This window comes from Acanthochromis polyacanthus, chromosome 13 (assembly GCF_021347895.1).
Source record: "Acanthochromis polyacanthus isolate Apoly-LR-REF ecotype Palm Island chromosome 13, KAUST_Apoly_ChrSc, whole genome shotgun sequence".
NCBI classification, from domain to species: domain Eukaryota; kingdom Metazoa; phylum Chordata; class Actinopteri; family Pomacentridae; genus Acanthochromis; species Acanthochromis polyacanthus.
Genome location: NC_067125.1, coordinates 40,149,873 through 40,167,907, shown reverse-complemented (window position 1 = coordinate 40,167,907; position 18,035 = coordinate 40,149,873). Strand labels below are relative to the sequence as shown.

At 41.3% G+C, this 18,035-nt stretch overlaps 1 protein-coding gene across 2 annotated transcripts in view; it reads left to right on the top strand.

Moving 5' to 3' along the window:
- The window catches only part of LOC110959454 (F-BAR and double SH3 domains protein 2), a 77,663-nt gene that overhangs the window by 21,185 nt on the left and 38,443 nt on the right, over positions 1–18,035 (top strand). For both annotated transcript variants that reach the window (XM_022206338.2, XM_022206331.2), the window contains exons 4-8: positions 12,879–12,958; positions 13,510–13,654; positions 13,826–13,959; positions 16,202–16,256; positions 16,795–16,923. In XM_022206338.2, the coding sequence (XP_022062030.1) occupies positions 12,879–12,958; positions 13,510–13,654; positions 13,826–13,959; positions 16,202–16,256; positions 16,795–16,923 (543 nt within the window). The remainder of the gene's footprint in view (positions 1–12,878; positions 12,959–13,509; positions 13,655–13,825; positions 13,960–16,201; positions 16,257–16,794; positions 16,924–18,035) is intronic.

Genomic DNA, 18,035 nt, shown 5'->3' with positions numbered 1-18,035 from the left:
GCCAGCACTTGGCACCTGGGGGAGCGCTGCAGCTGCAGCCAGGTGGACGTCGCAGCCTCTTCAGAGAGCGGGCCCGGCCGATTGGAGCAGCAGGCAGCGCTGGCCAGTATGGCAGAGGAACAGTGATGAGCAGCTGCTGCAGGTCCTGCTGCTCATTCTCCAATCAGGAAAGGACTGTGACAGCAGCCCGCCCTCAACATGTGCCTCCTGGCGCACCAAACGGTCCATCGAAGGCAAGTAGGGGGTCCGAATTGGGTCCAGAAAACTAAACCAAAAGTGTCTCACACAGAGGGGTGGCTCCAATGCCAGCCAGGCAAAAAGTCCATAAAAAGTCACAGGCGGACAGGCCAGGAAGTCATGGCTCCTCCGGGTACCAGCCCGGGGTCAGCCGGGACCAGTAGAACCGCTCCAGCGGTCTGGGGCCGGCGACGGTGGCATGGCCTCTCTGGCGGGCGTGCAGACGGCTGGCAACAGAAGCTTCTCCTGGGGCGGCGGGATCGCTCCGGTGATCCGGTTGCAGTGCGGCGGCGGCGGCTGGGGGATCTCGGCAGGAAGCTGGCATGGGGGGACCTCAGCGGCGCTCGGCGGAGGGATCCCGGCGGTCAGCGGCTCGGAGACCATGATGGCGCTTGGCGGAGGCATCTCAGGGACAGGGCAAAAAGGTTCCTGGGAAACTGGGGGACGCTGGTCCTCCCCCACGGGCTCAAAAGAAAAAACATTTGGGAGACTGCCCGTTCCAGGCTGTTGTGGCTGCAGGGTTCCAGCTGCAGCTAGTTCCACTGTTTCTGCTAGAGGAACAGTGATGAGCAGTTGCTGCTCATTCTCCAGTCAGGAAGGGACTGTGACAGTGGTGCTGTGGCTTAGCTGGTTAGAGAGCCTGTCTAGAAAGATGAGATCCTGGGTCTGATTCCCAGCAATACCTTGAGTTCTGTCTTGCCATATATATCTTTACTATATACAGTTTTGTGTCAATCATAAAGTGTGACTTGTGTTTTAACATCTACTGGCTGCACTGTGACATTGCTGCTTACAGCCCCTCAGTTCAAGGGTTAGAAATTCACCATGAAGACATCTTTATTTTGGAACATTGCAGTGCTATACTTAGTGCAGACTATTGAAGTTTTGGTCTGAATCCCAGCATTGCCTTTTCAGTTTAGTGGGATTGCTCTGGTGAATAAAAGGAAGGCCAATCTAACGTGGTGTCCCAGTGTTCTGGGTGTAAAAGGCTGACCTACTGAGAACCATTAATTTCCATTCCTGCTGTGTTGCATCTTCACCTGATGATATCTGCCTCAGCTGCTGTGCAAATGTGAATAATGTCATGTTCTAGCTTAAACTATGTAAAGGAAAATCTTAAATGAAGTTTGTATTACTTGAAATGAAGCCTTGAAACTAGTAGAGAATCATCCATATTAATTTGCAACATTCTATAATTGTGTAAACTAGGTAAACATAAGTAGTTTGAAAAAAAAATGGGATTGTTTATGCAACTACGTGCTACTGTTTGCCGTCTCTCCCCAGTCTGTGAAAATGAAAATGAGAATAAACACTAGATCATTACATCGAGGACAAATGTGATTTAAGTAAGATTTGAAAGGAAGCGCATACTGTGTTTGCAACCGGATTAAAATCGAGTGCTTTCTAAAATGAGTCCCCCTTTCTTTTTGATTCATTCTTCGGATGAATAAAAATTCACATATGTGCTCCAGGCCACATTTGGTTTCACTTCCTTTATTCCAGTTTAGTTATCTGCAGATGTTTCGACATTTCTTTTTCCCTCTTCTTTTGGGCGTTCAGCTTCATAAGATTCTGCATTCTAATTGTGAAATTTATAAGACAGTGACGTGTTTTTGCATACAAGTAAGTCTTACATCCAGTAAGCAATTGATTATGTAGCCATTGTTTTTAGTCTTTGATGCCTCTTATTCTTTTAACTACCAGTTCTGCCTAGCAAGCAGCACTACTTACTTCAATGGCCTCTGTACACTTTTTAAACAGGTAGGCTTTTAATCTCAAAAATCTCAAAAATCAAACCAATGGACAGTCAAAAAACATCTCTTCTTTTTCTTCCTGAAGCCAGGTCGACCTCTGTAGCAGAGTGCTCAATCAGTTGCTCTTAGATAATACAATATGATACAATGGACTCTTTTTTGATAATTTGTACACAAACGATCAATCAGGTAATAATAAACACAATAGACAGATCAATCCGTAAGGAAATACCCATTTAAATCTGCTCCTGGTTTTATATCCAGGAAAGCGTACGCTATCCCTACTGCTTTGAAATGCGGCTCTGAGTACATTTTAAAATGCTACTAAATAAGGCAAAAAGATTGATTTACATGAAGCCAAGATAGTTTTGGCTAAAGGGCTGTATCATCATTATTCAGACTTGAGGGAAGTAGGAGATATTTGCAAGTGTTTGTATTTCTAAGCAACTCTTGAGGGTTTGTTGTGTCAGTGGGCAAAAATTATGGGAATTCAAATGGGAAAAAACCCCAGCATGCTTTGAAAGAACACAGGCAGACGGGTACTGTGAGGGAATGTTGTTTAAGGTGCTGGTCGGATACCATCCAGGAAGTCCAGTCCAAAGTGATACCAAAATGTCAAATGTTGAATTGAAATGGAGTGAGCTGTGTTTTTTTTTCTACAGTTCTGAACTGCTTCCATACCGTCAAATCGTTTTCATCCATAAGGCAGGCACTTTGTAGTCTGCTGCTGATTTGTCAGGACTCACAGAACCAAAATATATTTCCCAGTAGAAGGCTGCGTCAGCGTATTCATGTTACTAAGCATGAGTTGAGTAGTGTAAGTAGAAACCAAGCAGTGCTCGCCGCCAACAATGTGAAAGTCTGTCTGATTTCTATTGTATTTGATGTTGCTCAGCTTAAGCTCCCATCATATTCACATTCACACACATGGAGACACTCAGCTGTAAAATCCTCCTGTAGCTTAATGAAAGACATTCTAATACGTGTCCCATCCAGCGCTTAAGTACATATTACCGTGCAGATATTCATTCTATGCAGCTGTCCACACAAATAACCCTTGTTTTGTAGCCCTAATATCCTCATCATACATATACACATGAGAGGATGAGTTTAGAGTATGAGTAGAGCAGGGAGCATAAGAGGAAAGGCGCTTGTTTGAGCATGTGTGTCTTCATTTGCATGTGGTTTGAATGATTAAGTGAGAGTTTCCTGTGGTCAACCCCCCAGTTTCAGACCCTCATTATCTCCCTCTCTCCCTCACTCAGCCTTGCTTTCTCTGTGTCTCTCACTATTCTCCCTCCGCACGCTCCTGTTCACCTTAGAAATAGACGTTGCTTAGCAACAACCCCCCTACCCAGTAGGACAATGGATTCCCTCCTAATTGTAGGTGTGTGTTTGTGTGGGAATGTCTGAGTACAATGGCTTTTTTTTAAATAAATGCATGATGAATGGGAAATAGATTTTGTTTCAAGATCTGATAAGAAAACAAATTTTTGCCCCCCTTTATTCTGTCACAGTAGGATTTTGCTACGGCACGTCTGCCCTTGGCTCTTGTCGCTCTTTCCACTAGACACTCAGGTAGCCGACCGCTGGCAGTTGTTCAGGAAAATGGTGCCAGTCCGCTATTCCAAAAGAGAGAAAGAAAGAGAGGGAGATTTAAGAGACATTCTGGGAGGCAGGGAGAGAAACTGACAAGAGCATTTAACAAAACAGGGAAAGAGCTACAGAGATAGGCCACAGGGGCGGTGTAGGAGGACAACAGAACGAGAAAGAAAATGAAGATGCTGTCGTTTAACCTTTGTCTTTTCACTGTGCCAAACCAGGCGTCCCCTCTGTGAAGGAGCCAGTCGCAATTACCAGCCGTCAATCAAAAAGCTCCGTGTTTTCTGTGTGTGTGAGTGTGTGTTGGCATGTGAGCGTTAGCTATTTGTCCCGTATTCCTCTCCCACGATCAACATTACTGGAATAGTTTTGAGCTGGGGTCACACTTGACTGTACTGCCCAAAAAGGCCTGACTGCTGAGGCTGCTGTTGTGTGTCCTTCAGAGCTCCCATAGTGTACTGCTAGATGTAAATCAGCCTGAACATCATGGCTGATTTCATCTTATGTAAGTTCTAAAAATAAATAGTGAATTCTTAGGTTTTATTTATTTTATCTGAAATAGTCTGTGCACAGCAGTTAATCTGCAATTGTAAAACACACTCAAAACACAGCTCTTTGTAATTCATTTTCTTTTTCATTACATTTTCTTATTTCTTCTCCATTTTTTCTGCCCCTCCTCTCTGTATTGCCCTCACCCTTTTTCACAACTGTATGTAGCAATAGCTCATGCACACATCTATTATAGTTATCTTGGTAATCATGCATTTATCTATAATGTATCTGATATCATTGTATTATGATATTTCATCTACATTGATGAAAGGTTAATAGGTAGTCTGAGAACAAGAGTCATTGATGAGTAAAGTGACGTCACACACATGTACACATCACATGCGATACCATTCACACAACATGTCAGTGCTGTCTGCTGCAGTCTTTTTAAAACCAAAACAGCTTCCTCCTGTCGCCTCTCACTCCGTCTTGCTCCTCTTCCGTTCATTCTCCTCTCAGTCATCCTTGACTTTACCTCAGCCTACTCTGCAGATGTGGATGTCAGAGAAACCCAGTGCACACAAGGCAGAGAGCCTCAGAGCCAGAGCAGTGCCGACAGGAAGGGATGTGAGAGAAAATCAAGTATATTGATTTAGGAGGAAGTTGAGAAAGTAAGGGGGTGGAAAAAGCAGACACACAAAGACGGGAAGAAATGAGAGAGAGACAACGGATAGAAAGTGAGTGAAAGTGACTGAGCCGCAGACGGGGGAAAATAAGTGAGTGCAAGACCGAAAGTAAACATAAGGAAGGCGTAACAAGGTGTCCGTCAGCAGAGACGGTTTGAGAGGATGTGCAGTTGAGAGAACAGTAATTAAGGCTACCACCATGCACTGTTTTTCTATTGATTAATTTCTCAACAATTCTTTGAGAAAAGCTAATCTAGACAATTAATTTTCTTACAAAAAAAATCAAATTGACCTCTTTATTTAGGTGCATTTTATTTTACATGTCATGGCACAAAACAAACTGTTAGCAAAGATTGCACAAAGAAATGTCAGTAAAATAACGGCAGAAGTGAAATTGTCCAAAAAGTCCAGTGCGCACACACACACACACACACACACACACACACACACACACACACACACACACACACACACACACACACACACACACACACACACACACAGGCACCATTTGTCTAAGTAGTAAGCCTAAACATTTTTCTCAAACACTTATTTAATTGAAATTCTAAGGTAGCAGGCAGATGACCTTAGGGCTTTATAATTGTATTTAGCTGCAGGACAAGAGATATTAAAAAGCTCTTCTTACTAATGAACACTTAGTGGTTTTTCCTTTCTGGCGATGCAGCCTGTGCATTTTCTTTGCTGGTGCTCGTGCATTGTGCTAGTGCCGCTGAGGTATGCCATCAATACTTTGCTCCCCTTTCTCGGTGACTAAATAGTTTTGAGGCCTTGGGTCACATATACCCTAGCCTAAGTTGGATTCTACTGTCGCCATCATTTTCTAAAACAACTGAGTGCACCTGACCAATGACAGTAGCTAAAAATGACTGATGTCATAACGCAACAATTACAAAGTGATTTGTTTCTATCAATTAAAACATAAAAAACCCAATAAAAAATACTGCATTGATTGAAAATATTGGCATCGACACTGTTGCTGACTATGTTGACTAATTGTGGCAGGCATAACAGTAATTATTTGAAAAAAAAATCACTAATAAATGATATTATAACAATAATACCCTGAACCCTTATTCTTGTTCTATGTATTTCTTTATTTCCTCTCTTTATTTAATTCGGTACTTCTCAGTTAAGGTTACTTGAATAGCTGCTGTTGTGTGGACTGCAAAGAGCTGCCTGGATACATTTTAGAGGTTTGAAAGTGAACATGTCCAACAAATGCGTCCGTCTTTCAGGCGAGTGAGTAAGAATTATGTCATCGTATGGCGACCTGTAGTTGTGGTCTCCCATGGACTTGTCTGTCATTTAGAAAATGAAAGAATGCAACTGTGAATAGATAAATGAGCTCACATATTTCCAATGATGAAAATAATTACAGGATGTTTAGCTAACTGGCATGCCTACAGTTTGCAATATTTAGCCTTTCTGCCTCTTCCTTTTACTTTTCTTTGTCTATCAACCCTTCTCTCTCTCTCTCTCTCTCTCTCTCTCTCTGTCTCACACACACACACACACACACACACACACACACACACACACACACACACACACACACACACACACACACACACACACACACACACACGTCTCCTGCCTGTACACTCTGATCTCAAAAACAGGATGCCTGTGAGGCGGCGTATGTGTTTTACTGAACGTGCGTGTATTAAAAGGAGCAGTTCCACCTTACCCAGACCACACAGGAAGACCAGACAGGGGTTGCCATAGCAACATGCTCTTCAGGTGGTTGTCAGGTGATGACAGCAGAGAAGGGAGGATGGAGGGATGAGATGTCATGTTGAAAATGAAAAGAAGGGAGCTGGAGAGTGAGAAAGATAGGAAAGATGCTTTCAGGATGAAAAAGGAGATAAAATTGAGAAAAAAGAGGGGTAGAGGAAGAAGTAGTTATGATGAAAATGAAATGAAAGTAAACAAATGGGAGGCAGTAGGGGGCGGCAATGAAGGAGCATCGGAAATCCTTCTAAGTCGGCCAATAGCACCTCAGTGAAGCTGTCACAAATCAGTCACTCGGAGTGATTCTCGCCATTCAGTCATTGCCAAGTTTATCTGTCATTGCTCTTGCTCAGATAACAGGCCTGTCACCATAGACTCATCTGAGGGGGCTTTAAGTTGTGTGCTGCCATCAAACAAGATTTGGAGCAAGGATGTAGAGGTGATTTGTGTCTTGTCTGATGGAGAAATAATGTGGAAACAGTATCACTTCTGCTACTTAATGATTTGGTTGGTGGAGATACTGCCACATATAAATGAAGGATAGGCTCCCATTTGTTCAACTGTACTCACACCCATGCCCATGCATTCTTTAAAATACTGGCTGTTATTAGATCGGAACCCGAGACAATTCCAGTATTAGAGATGGGGGTCAAAATTCAAACTATCATCATTCTGTGGGAAGATGCAATTCAAATTTTTTGCTGTGTTGTTGTGAGGTGTCAACAGTGAAATTCATTGAGAGTTAAGTATGTGCGTAGGCTGAAATGCACAGAAATTAGGGCTGTGAATGATTCATCGTTAATTGATTATTTGACATTAATAATTTAACTAATTCAAAATATATTACCCAGTAAGGCAGAAGAAGGACATGCATGTCAGAAAGTCTGTTGTACATCAGCTGTAAAATCTGCTCACACCACTATTCAACACTGTAGCGATTCAAGGAGGTGGTTATTTGGACTACTGGCAGTAGTTTGCAAAAACGCTGTGGGAATTTAGCCGGTACTGTAAAATGCCACCATGAAGCAGACTCCTATAATGCTCAACACCTTCCAGCCGGATTTGCTCGTTTAGAAGCAGGCTGAAGTGTGCAAAGACAACGTTACTGTGACCTGAACGCTGACACTCTATGCCATTGGAGTAGCCACGTCACATGGCATAAATCATTGGAGCAACTTCTGTCACATGACTGCATTCAGTCTTGTGTCAGGACATGGTATGATGTTCATTAAGTTCATTTCATGTTATCTGTTTATGGATTATTGTAGGCTCCATGTAGAGTATTTAGGAAGAAAGCTGCATTGCTTGTATTGATTCATTTTTTCCATCTGCCTGCGTGCCATAGCTCTAGTTGCTCTTAATAAAGCTAGAAAGTGCATAGTAATAATAGGACTTTATTGAGTTTTAGAAATATATATATATATTTGAAGATTAAAACTTACAGATTGTAGGAAATTTATGTTACCCATCTGTGGAGACAATTTTTTTTACTGAGCATGTCCCAGAAAACCCTGATCGGAGCATTAAGAAGTGCAAACAAATCAGGTTGATACCTTCCAGATTTAGTCTTTTGTGGTGTAACATCTGCTTTCTCAACATGTTGTCCGACCTTGTCAGATATCAAAAGTGTTTCTAGCTGTTATGAGCAGCCACATTAAGTGAAAAGCATGGAGATAGGGAAGATGTTTTCTTGTAACAAGAGATGTATAGTTTTAACGAAAAAGAAAGATGACAGCTAGAGACTGAGCTCTAAACCCTGCCTTCTTTCTCACCTCTGCACAGCTGACCAATCACAGTGTGAAGTGGGAGTGAATTTTTGATCGTATGGTTTGTAAAGTTTCAGGGAACGTGGATCTGAAGAAATGGGACCCTCTCCTTTATGAGTGATAAAAGTCAGCTCAGCACATGCTGATCCCAGATGTCCAGCTGGACCAAATCCAAAGCAAATCTAATAACTGGTATCATTGAATCACACTTTCACTGTTCAGAAGATTTCCTTAATGTTTTAAGAAATAGTTTAGGTGTTACCGTTTCACATGCAGCTGCAGGTTTTATGTTTTTTGCGCTTGAGTAATTATCGATGGAAGTTAATCTGTCAAAGAAGTCCTCCTGTCTGCCTGCCAGCTCACAGTAAGTGTCTGTCTCAGCTGCCAGGAAACACTCTCCCCATGTTGTGCATGTGTGCGTTATGTATATGTTTTGTACACAAAAACACATGCACAACTTACTCACCAAACATACATGTTTATGCAGCAGGACGGCAATTACATCCCAGTCTCTTTTATTGCAAATTTAATGTTGTCTCTCTATAGCACTCCTTTTCACTCCCCCTCTTTCCTCACTTTTTCAAACAAACATGCTCACAGTGAGAGACTTTCATCAATACCATTCCACACCCACTCCACCCTTCCCTTGAGAGTGAGATAGTGAGAGAGAGGGTGACTATTCTTGAACTAGACGTGTTTCCTCATGCAGTGGACAGTGCAGTTTCTGTGCCATAGGTTTTCTTTTTGTGTGTGTGTGTTTGTGCTTAGGCACGTGTGCGTGCATTTTCTCATATTTGTTCTTGTCTTTGGCACCAAACTCCTCTGACTGTAGCTTACATAAATGAGTGCTGACTCCATTTCCTGAGGTAACCTGTGCAGTCAATCAGACATGGCAGAAATATGCAACCTCTTTTCAAGCCTCAGGAGTCATCAGTGCTGCTCATCAGTGAATTTTAATTATGATTGAATAACGCAAGAGAAACTGGTTCAAAGCTGATTTGGGGCCTTTATAAAGGATCTCATTTATATCTGTAGACCGCTGAAACTTTAAAAGAAAATGGTTAAACTGAATTATTAATTCCAACATGAGTTAAGATAAATCATTGTGCATGTGAACACACTATATTGCAGTTGTATTTCTTTCTTTTTTTTTTGCTGTTTTTGTGTGTGTCAACAGCAAAGCAATTGTTTTTACAACCATGAGCAATATTTCTGATGACTCTACTGACAAATTCAAATGACTAATTATCTTACACTTAATAATTCATTTCAGTTCCTTTTATTTTTGAGCTTTAAGAGTGTAGGAGCTCCAAGGATAACACATATTTAAAAGTGATCACTGCTAATGAATAGGTTACATGATGGTTTGGCCTTTTCCATAACAGTTTAATATATTGATGCATTTTCAGCATCATCGATGGTGCCAGCTAATCGTGGCATTCTTAATTGTCACTCGAAGTGTGTACATTTTATTTGCAGCTTTGCCTTTTTAATTGTATGTTGAGTTCCTTGCAGCTTTGTATTTGATTACTGTTAATAAACTCTACCTTTGTGTGCTGAAAGAGATGACACTGATGTGAGATAAAGACAGTTACATGGCGATAGACAAAGACAAAATGAATGCATAGAAATTTGATAAAAAATGTTACTTTTTTTAATTTAAAAGAGGACCTGGACTACTTTGCAACTCTGTCCATTAGTAGTACTGCCTTATGTGCTTCGTTTAGCCGACGACAAAATATGTACTCACTTGGCTGCCAATTCTCTCTCACTGGAACATTTTCGTGGTAACGGTGCTTTCGTAGAAAAAGAGTGGTTGTCCTCATTTATTGAAGGATTTAGCTGCTTGGTGCCAGAGGTCACTAGGCCACAGTCTCCTCCAAGACACAAACTTGTATGTCATCTGGAGGGAAACAAATTTCAGGCCCAGGATCCGAGAGAAAGAATTGGTAGATGTTTTGTGATGACCTGAGTTACCATCAATGACAGGCAAAAAGGGCAAGCAGAGAGAGACAGAAGATGATTCAATGAAATATGTAGAACGAGAAAGACAGGAGTAGAGATTTGAAAACAACGGCAGCTCGATAGAACGATATTAGAGAGAGAGAGAGAGTGCAGGGAGGATGTGGAAATTAATGGGTTATGGGGATGGGGAGAGCAATCGTCGAACATTTGAAAAAAGGCCTCTGAGAATTGTAATGTTCAAGATGGAGAGTGAAGGATGGAGGGGAGAGTTGATTGGGAGGAAAAGGAGGAGATTTGTAAACAGAACTGGGACCAGATTTACATGCAGATCTGGAAGTGTGATGAAACAGATAAAGGGAAGAGTGTGGCTTGGGGGAATGGGGTATCACTGTGTCCCTCAGCTCTGATTGTCCTGATTGAGTTGTTTGTCGTTGTTCAGGTTTGTTAACTACTGTTTCATTAATGGGGATTTGCTGTCCTACCCATCCCTGCACAAATACAAACAAGGACGCAAGGGCAGTGTGTCTGTGAGTCGTCGCCACTGACACAGTGACCCAGTCTGGAGGATGTGGGTTACCCTTTCTTGCGGCCCTCGGGTTTCTGCTCGTACACACAGGACCTGACTGGGGAGTCACTCTTGCTGACAGAGCTGTTTGTGTTGTATTGTTTACTGAGCGCAAAATTAAAGGTTTTTGCTGTGTGCTTGGAACAGAAACACAATGAAATCTGACGTTATGAAGTGACCAAGCCAGAGTGAAATCTAAAGACATAGTGGAGATGTCAGGAGTAAAGTGGAATACCGTATGTGTTATGATCCCTGCTCCAGCTCCTGTTTTCATTTTTCCTCCTGCTCCTTCTGTATCTGTCCGTTCTGTTTTGATCTGTCTCCCTTTGGCTCCCTCTGTCTGTCGTCTGTCTCCCTCCTGTCTGTCGTCTGTCTCCCTCCTGTCTCTCTCGTCCCTGTGTCTTGCTCTCTCTGCTCACCTGTATGCAATCAGCTGATTACTGCAGGTGTCACATATTGCAGTAATCAGCTCACCTGCCCACAAGTTCACCTCCTCACGATTGAAGCCCTGTTCCTTCAGTTACACCTTGTCGGATCATAAAGAACTCACATCCCGTCTTGGACTAAGTTACCCTCTTTGGATTATGTTCTCCCTGCCAAGCTCTACCATCTGACTGCTTCTGCTCCATGGACTCTACTCCTCTTCTCCCCAGATTCCTGCCCATCCCTGTTTAGTTCCTTGTCTGCCTACCTTGCCCTGTAGCTTAGCTTTCCAATCTTTGTAAGTACACTATTTAACTGCATCAGTTCATCCCTGTTTGGTTTTGTTTGTAGATTAGCTGTGGGTTTTTGTTGGTGACTACTTAGTATCGGCCTGGTTTAGTTCCTCCCCCTGTTTGGTTTTCCCTTCTGTATTGGTTTGTCCCGGTTTGTTTTAATAAAGACCATTCTCCTGTGACCTCCTGTCTGCCCCATCTGTGCCTGCGTCTGGGTTTTCTAACCCCATTCTGTAACAATATGAGTTAATCTTCTGAACCCAAAGCAGTTTCTGGGCCTCACTGCGATATAAAGTCCTGCACCTCTATGGAAACAGCACAATCATGGCTAGAGCTGGGGAGAATTCAAAAATGAAAATTGAATTTCTTTGGTTCTTTTCCAGTAATTTAAAAACAAAATGTGGTATGTCAACATCAGTATGTGCATAATTTTGTGCACACAGGTGTTGTCAATACTAGGAATAATGAGAGCTGCATGTACTATAGATATTTTACTACTTCCATTTACTGAAACGCTTGATGCTATCTGCTCGGTAAGAACAGCGTACAGTTCAGCCGAGTTCAACCAAGCAGTTGTTGAATTTTTGTTATGTGGCTGTTGGTTACAGCTGAGTCACTGATGGCTTTGCGGTTGCAGTGAGTGAAGAATTAACCAGGATCTGCTTAAAGCAAATGGTTTCGTTTTGTCTTTTTTTTTTTTTTTTTTTTTTGGAAAAAGTGGAATAAAGTGATTTTGATGAAATGCCATTTTAAGCTTAGATTTGGGTCATTTTCCTGAGGAAACAGGAAGTCACACCTGATAAGTTCAAAGCCCGTTGGAAATCCAGTAATTCTTTGACTGAGATACATTACGTAATTTTGCCAACTTTTAAAGATGCCTTATCTTTGAAGCCTGCCTGTGGGTTTTTGGGTTAAGAGGGTTAAGTGCTTCCTTTTACCACCTAAAAGTGAACTGTAAAATGCCCGCTGCTTATGAAGTAAAACCAACGCTTGTCTCTTGTGTTACTGCGCATAAACTTTAGTCATCTTTCCTGAATGTATTTCTGTCAAGTAGAATATTCTTGTTAGAGTATGTACCCTATGAAGCAAGCTGAGGAAATCATTTCCCTCTTCTGAGTTACTGTGATTTGAAGAAGGATACTCAGCCAGTCCTGCAACATCCTGCCCAAGAAACTTCCTAAACGTGCTCCAGTTGTAAATTCCACTTTTTTAATTCTAAAAGGACCTTATAGCACCAAAAGGTCTCTCCTCTGAGGGTTAGGCAGAGATTTACTATTTAGAAAACAGGTAGCAGTTTGTCCTTAATTACTCCCAGCGCTTAATTTCTATTCTTTTGCTTTCAGGCTCTGCAGAAGTTAGCGAGCCAGTACCTAAAGAGAGACTGGCCTGGTATCAACCCCGATGACCAGAGAACAGACTATAGGTAAGAAAACACACAAACAAATGCATCCATGTTTTCTAAATAGTTGGGGGCTGAAAACTATTTTTGGTTACGCTTTGTGTTCTTGCATCATCTACAAATTGCTTGCACAGTCAGCTGCACTGATCAGATGAAAGCCAAATCTATGCTCTGTTGCACTGCTTCAGAGTTTGAGGGGAAAAAACTGCATATAATGGTCTACTACAGCACAGCTATGAGTCATTATTTACTCTGACAGCCACTGAAATATAAAACCTTAAAATGGATCCAACTTATTGTGGCACCCAAAAAATAATGCAGTTAAATGTGCAGTTCACAGATACACTCAGCATCAGTTTTGTGTTTGTCAGTTCTGGCAACTGCTGCATTTCTACACAAATCTTTTACCTTTCCAGCTGCATGCGCATGCAGCTTTTAATGCCCACAGTGGCAACCAGACAATTCAACCAATCTTCAGGCAAAATTTATGGTTTTCTCAGCAATTGCTTTTGGGAGTTTAAGTTAGAGAGAAGCAGCAGCCATTCAGCATTTTTGTGCTTTCTCTCTCCAACTAGGAATGTGTATGCAGTGTGGAGGTCCTATTTAGAAGGTACAGTGCAGGTGAGCCAGTCCAGGCTCAATGTATGTGACAACTACAAGAGTCAAGTATCAGAGCCTGCTAAGACTGTTAGGCTCTATAAGGAGCAGCAACTCAAAAAGGTGAGTGGATGTGCAGACAGTGGGGAGTTAGTCATATTTCCCCGAAGCAATCTTTGTTCTCCATCCCTCTCTGTCTCTCTCCGTGTACTCACACTGAGCTAACGTGACTCATCTTGGTATGCTCTTTCTTTAACAACTTGCCTGTTTTGCTTCTTTTTTTTCCCATCACAGACCATAGATCAGTTGAGTGGCATTCAAGCAGAGCTGCAGGAGTCGGTGAAAGAGTTGGCCAAAGCCAAGAAAAAATACTACGACTGTGAGCAGGTTGCCCACGCTGTACGAGAGAAAGCCGACATAGAGGCCAAGTGAGTTTGCCACGGCATTGTGCATTTGAGTTTTGTCTAAAAATAAAAATACTACGACTAAACAAATGGTCCCCATTGTCAGAAGGAATACGGTCAAGAAAACAAAGTTGGTTAACCTCGCAGGTACAATATGTGTGTGTGAGAGAAATAGAAAGAGGAGAAAAAATCAGTTACATTTGTACGGTGATGTTGATGAGTCAGACCACAAAAATAGAGATTGAAACAGATCAAAGCAATACAACTGCATCAATAGGTGATCTTGGTTTGGTTAAATTTTACATTTGCAAAATGATATTCTGTATTTATCACATTTTTCTGAAATCAGCAGATATATAATGTTTTGACTGATTACAATTTTTTCTTCTTCTCCTTAATAAGAGATGTAAACGAGATGCCATATTCATTCAATATTCATTACGGTACAAAACAAAAACAAAACTTTATTGCACTATGTCAGTGAACAAAACAATGAACACCGATGCACTGATGTGAAGTTCTTTATATGTGGGCAATGTGTCTTTATTATGCTGACAGTCAATAGAAACTTTGAGGTAGAAATGTAGGCAGAATTCTACTTGTAGGGGGGTTGTAATGATTCATGGTGGATTTACTGATGATCTAGTGCCCTGGTAGTTGAGATAATGATGAGTTGTCATTGTGTCATGATTCACTGCACATGGGTTGGTCACTTTGCAAAAGTGAACCAAATACACACCAAGCAATACTCAGTGAGTATCTGCATAATGTGAGAATGGGTTCTGAAGGCCTATATAAAGGCCCAAAAAAGGCCACCATTGTTAGTCCAGTGAACAGCATCATGCCGCGTCTATCACATGAACAATGTCTCCGGGCACTGGGTATGGTGGAGGCCGCTTTGAGCTACAGTGATGTATCCAGGCGTATGGGCTGTTCCCAACCCACAATCAGAAGCCTGGTCCAAAGCATGCGCCGACGGATTGCTGCCTGCATCCAAGCAGATGGAGGCCATACTCGGTATTGACTGTTGTGACTTTGTGTTTGGCAGGTGCCGTTTTCTTTTGTGAAATTCTTTATTTTGAAATCATTCTTGAAACTTTAGATTTTTGTTTCTGTATGCCAATATGCTAAACAAATGATTCATATGAAGAAAATCCAGTTTGGGGCTTCAAAATAAAAATTATGTTGAAAAATATGGTCTCAAAGTTTCTATTGACTGTCAGTGTATAATGTTTTGACTGATTACAATTTTTCTTCTGAGATGTCTGATTTTTACTTTTAATTACATTTGGAACTTAAGAGTCTTTCTCTATTGACAGCCAACTCAGTTGAGTTTCTGTTTCAATATTTCAAGAGCTGAGGCTTTGCAGTCTCACAACTAGTTCTAGAGTTGGATCCAGTGCTGAGTGTTGTTTTCCTTCTATTGTTAGGTAGCAGTAGCTATGGTGACATTTTCACCTCATTGAATTCTCGGCTCTGGTTAGCGCTCACATCGATTGAACAGTCAACTCTTTTCTGTTCTCTATCACTCAGTAGAAAGTCGCAGCCACAGAAATTACTGCATCGCCTCTGTGGCATTGTGGAAAACTGTTTGTGTGTGTGTGTATTTCAGAAGAAAAAAATGGCGAAACATTAGTCCTTGTCAGGCACAGAGAACACACAGGAAGAAATTGGTGTGAATGCAGAGACACAATGTGCACTTAGTTTTAACTTGCCGTGTAAAGGAGGGCAGCAGACATAGGAACCCATCACATGTATTCACACCTATAGGCAAGCGACAGACCCTGTCAAAGCATTTTGCATCTGTATCTGTGAGAGTTAAGAGAAATTTACAGGGCCTGTTTTCATGCACACGACCACGGTGACACTAAAAAGTAGACTACACATGGACACACACAGGCTCACTTTATCATTTTATCGAGCAGGTCCCTCTGATATCACCATTGATATAAATCATAATGGCTGGATCAGGCTGAGATTTACTGCCGTGAAGCCTCAGTCTGTTCAGGCCAGGGTCAATTTTTGATGTCTGGTCTGAATCAGGGGTTAGAGCTATGATGCTGCAGAGATGTGTGGTTATTTTTCTCCTTTCTATCTTGTTACTGTATGTTTAAATAAATCTTATTTTAAAGGTCTGCAGGATTGTCAAAAAGCAAAATATTTGTTTCACACAAGCTTTAGCAATGTCAAATTCTTTTATAATGATAAAATGAGATGCATTAGTCATTCAGACTAATTCATTTGGTTGCTCTGTTTTGTTTTTCAGGTCCAAACTGGGTCTGTTTCAGTCCAGAATTAGTTTACAGAAAGCAAGTGTAAAGGTAAGAAGGCCTCTCCCTCAGAGACACAAACACAACTCCATTACTGGCATATTCAGGCAGAGCTTTCGAGTGCACTATTATGAACCATAATACAAAAATTGTAGTGGTATTTTGCTCTTTTCAGACCAGAAACTAATAACGTACTCTTAAGTCAGAGTTTTTTCGTGCCTGAGAGTAGGGGGTGACAGTGCACCATAATAGGCATGATTAGTCCACATGCAGTATAGGCAGCGCCTTATTGGACAGAAAGCTCTGTATTTTTCTGTCATTTGATCAATAAATTCTGATATGCTTGAGTAAATGAAACCCTAATTAACAAAGCCTTTTTTTATTGTTATTATTTTGGTGCTGGCTAAAGTCTCTTTAGGAGGAGCAATAAATGTTTATCTTTGCAGGGAAAACCTGCTTATATAGCATAAGTCATGGATTGAATTCAACTCCAGGTGATTGACATTAAAAGTCCTCTACCTAAGACTTAAAGCAGTGGTATTTTGCTCTAATGCAGTACTACAATATGCTCTGTCTGTCTTTTTTGCAGTTGAAAGCCAAGAGAAGCGACTGTAACTCCAAAGCGACACAGGCCAGGAATGACTACTTGCTAACACTAGCTGCTGCAAACGCTCACCATGACCGCTACTACCATACAGATCTACTGCACTGCATACAGGTATTTACAGAAAGATTAATAGAAATAGCTGGATGAGTGGTGTGGAAGAGAATCTATAAATCCTCTAGTTTGTAATGCTGTACCAACATTTTCTTTTACTACAACTAGTACTGACTGTATCTCTCTCGAATAATACCCAGAGGGTTTTTTTTTTCCAAGAGTGGGGAAGCATTTTCTGGTTCCAAAATTCAAATTGGGGAGATTTGAATTAAAGCTCAATTTAGGATAAAATGTCTCCCTTTCAGGAGTGTACAAAGTCAGACTTCCCATTCAGAATCTGTGAAATAGTTGGAAGGGAAATATACATGAAAAAGTGATGATTTCACACTTTTGAGTCTTCAAAGAGAGTCACAGCGTTCTGTGGATTTATGATTTAAAAGGGGCTTATGTGGGGAAAAATTCCACAAAATGAGCCATCCCTGATGCCTGCTTACACCAAATGATTGGTAGGCAGGAAATTCAAATTTTCACACCGTTGAATAAACTGTACAGGGTGAGAAGACTTATCAGAAAGCTTAGGGTAGTTTTTAATTCTAAGCAGTTTTGCAGATAGAAGAAAAATATGTTTATGCCCACTTTAACTTCAATTAAACACATTTTACAGTTAAGCTGTTTCAGGTGTGATACTTGCAGTATTGCTTTAATCAGGCAGTAATTTAATTATGTGCTTGTAAACACATGGGTGTGCACACAGATGCACACTTACACATACAAAATGACAGTCTGTGCCCACTGTGTTTTCAATGACCTCATGCTTTTAAATACGGTACAGACATGTCAGTCTGACACTCAGGCTCACATGCACTCAGACACGTGGGATGTTTTCTTTATCCCAGCAGTCATCAGTCTCAGAAGTGACTCGGTAGTTAACACACACACACACACACATACACACACACGTAGTGTAGCTAACTTTGCGCCCACGGTGTTCCTGTCTTTACTTGACTTATTGAAAGATGAAGGGTGTTGCTTGTATTTTCAATTACTACGACATTTATTGAAAATTAAAGTGAAGCTTACTTTAACTTATTCCGTCATTTTCTACCATTCTTCCTCCTATCCTTCTTAGTTTTGCTCTCCCTCCTTCCTCGCTGTCACATACTCTGCCTTAG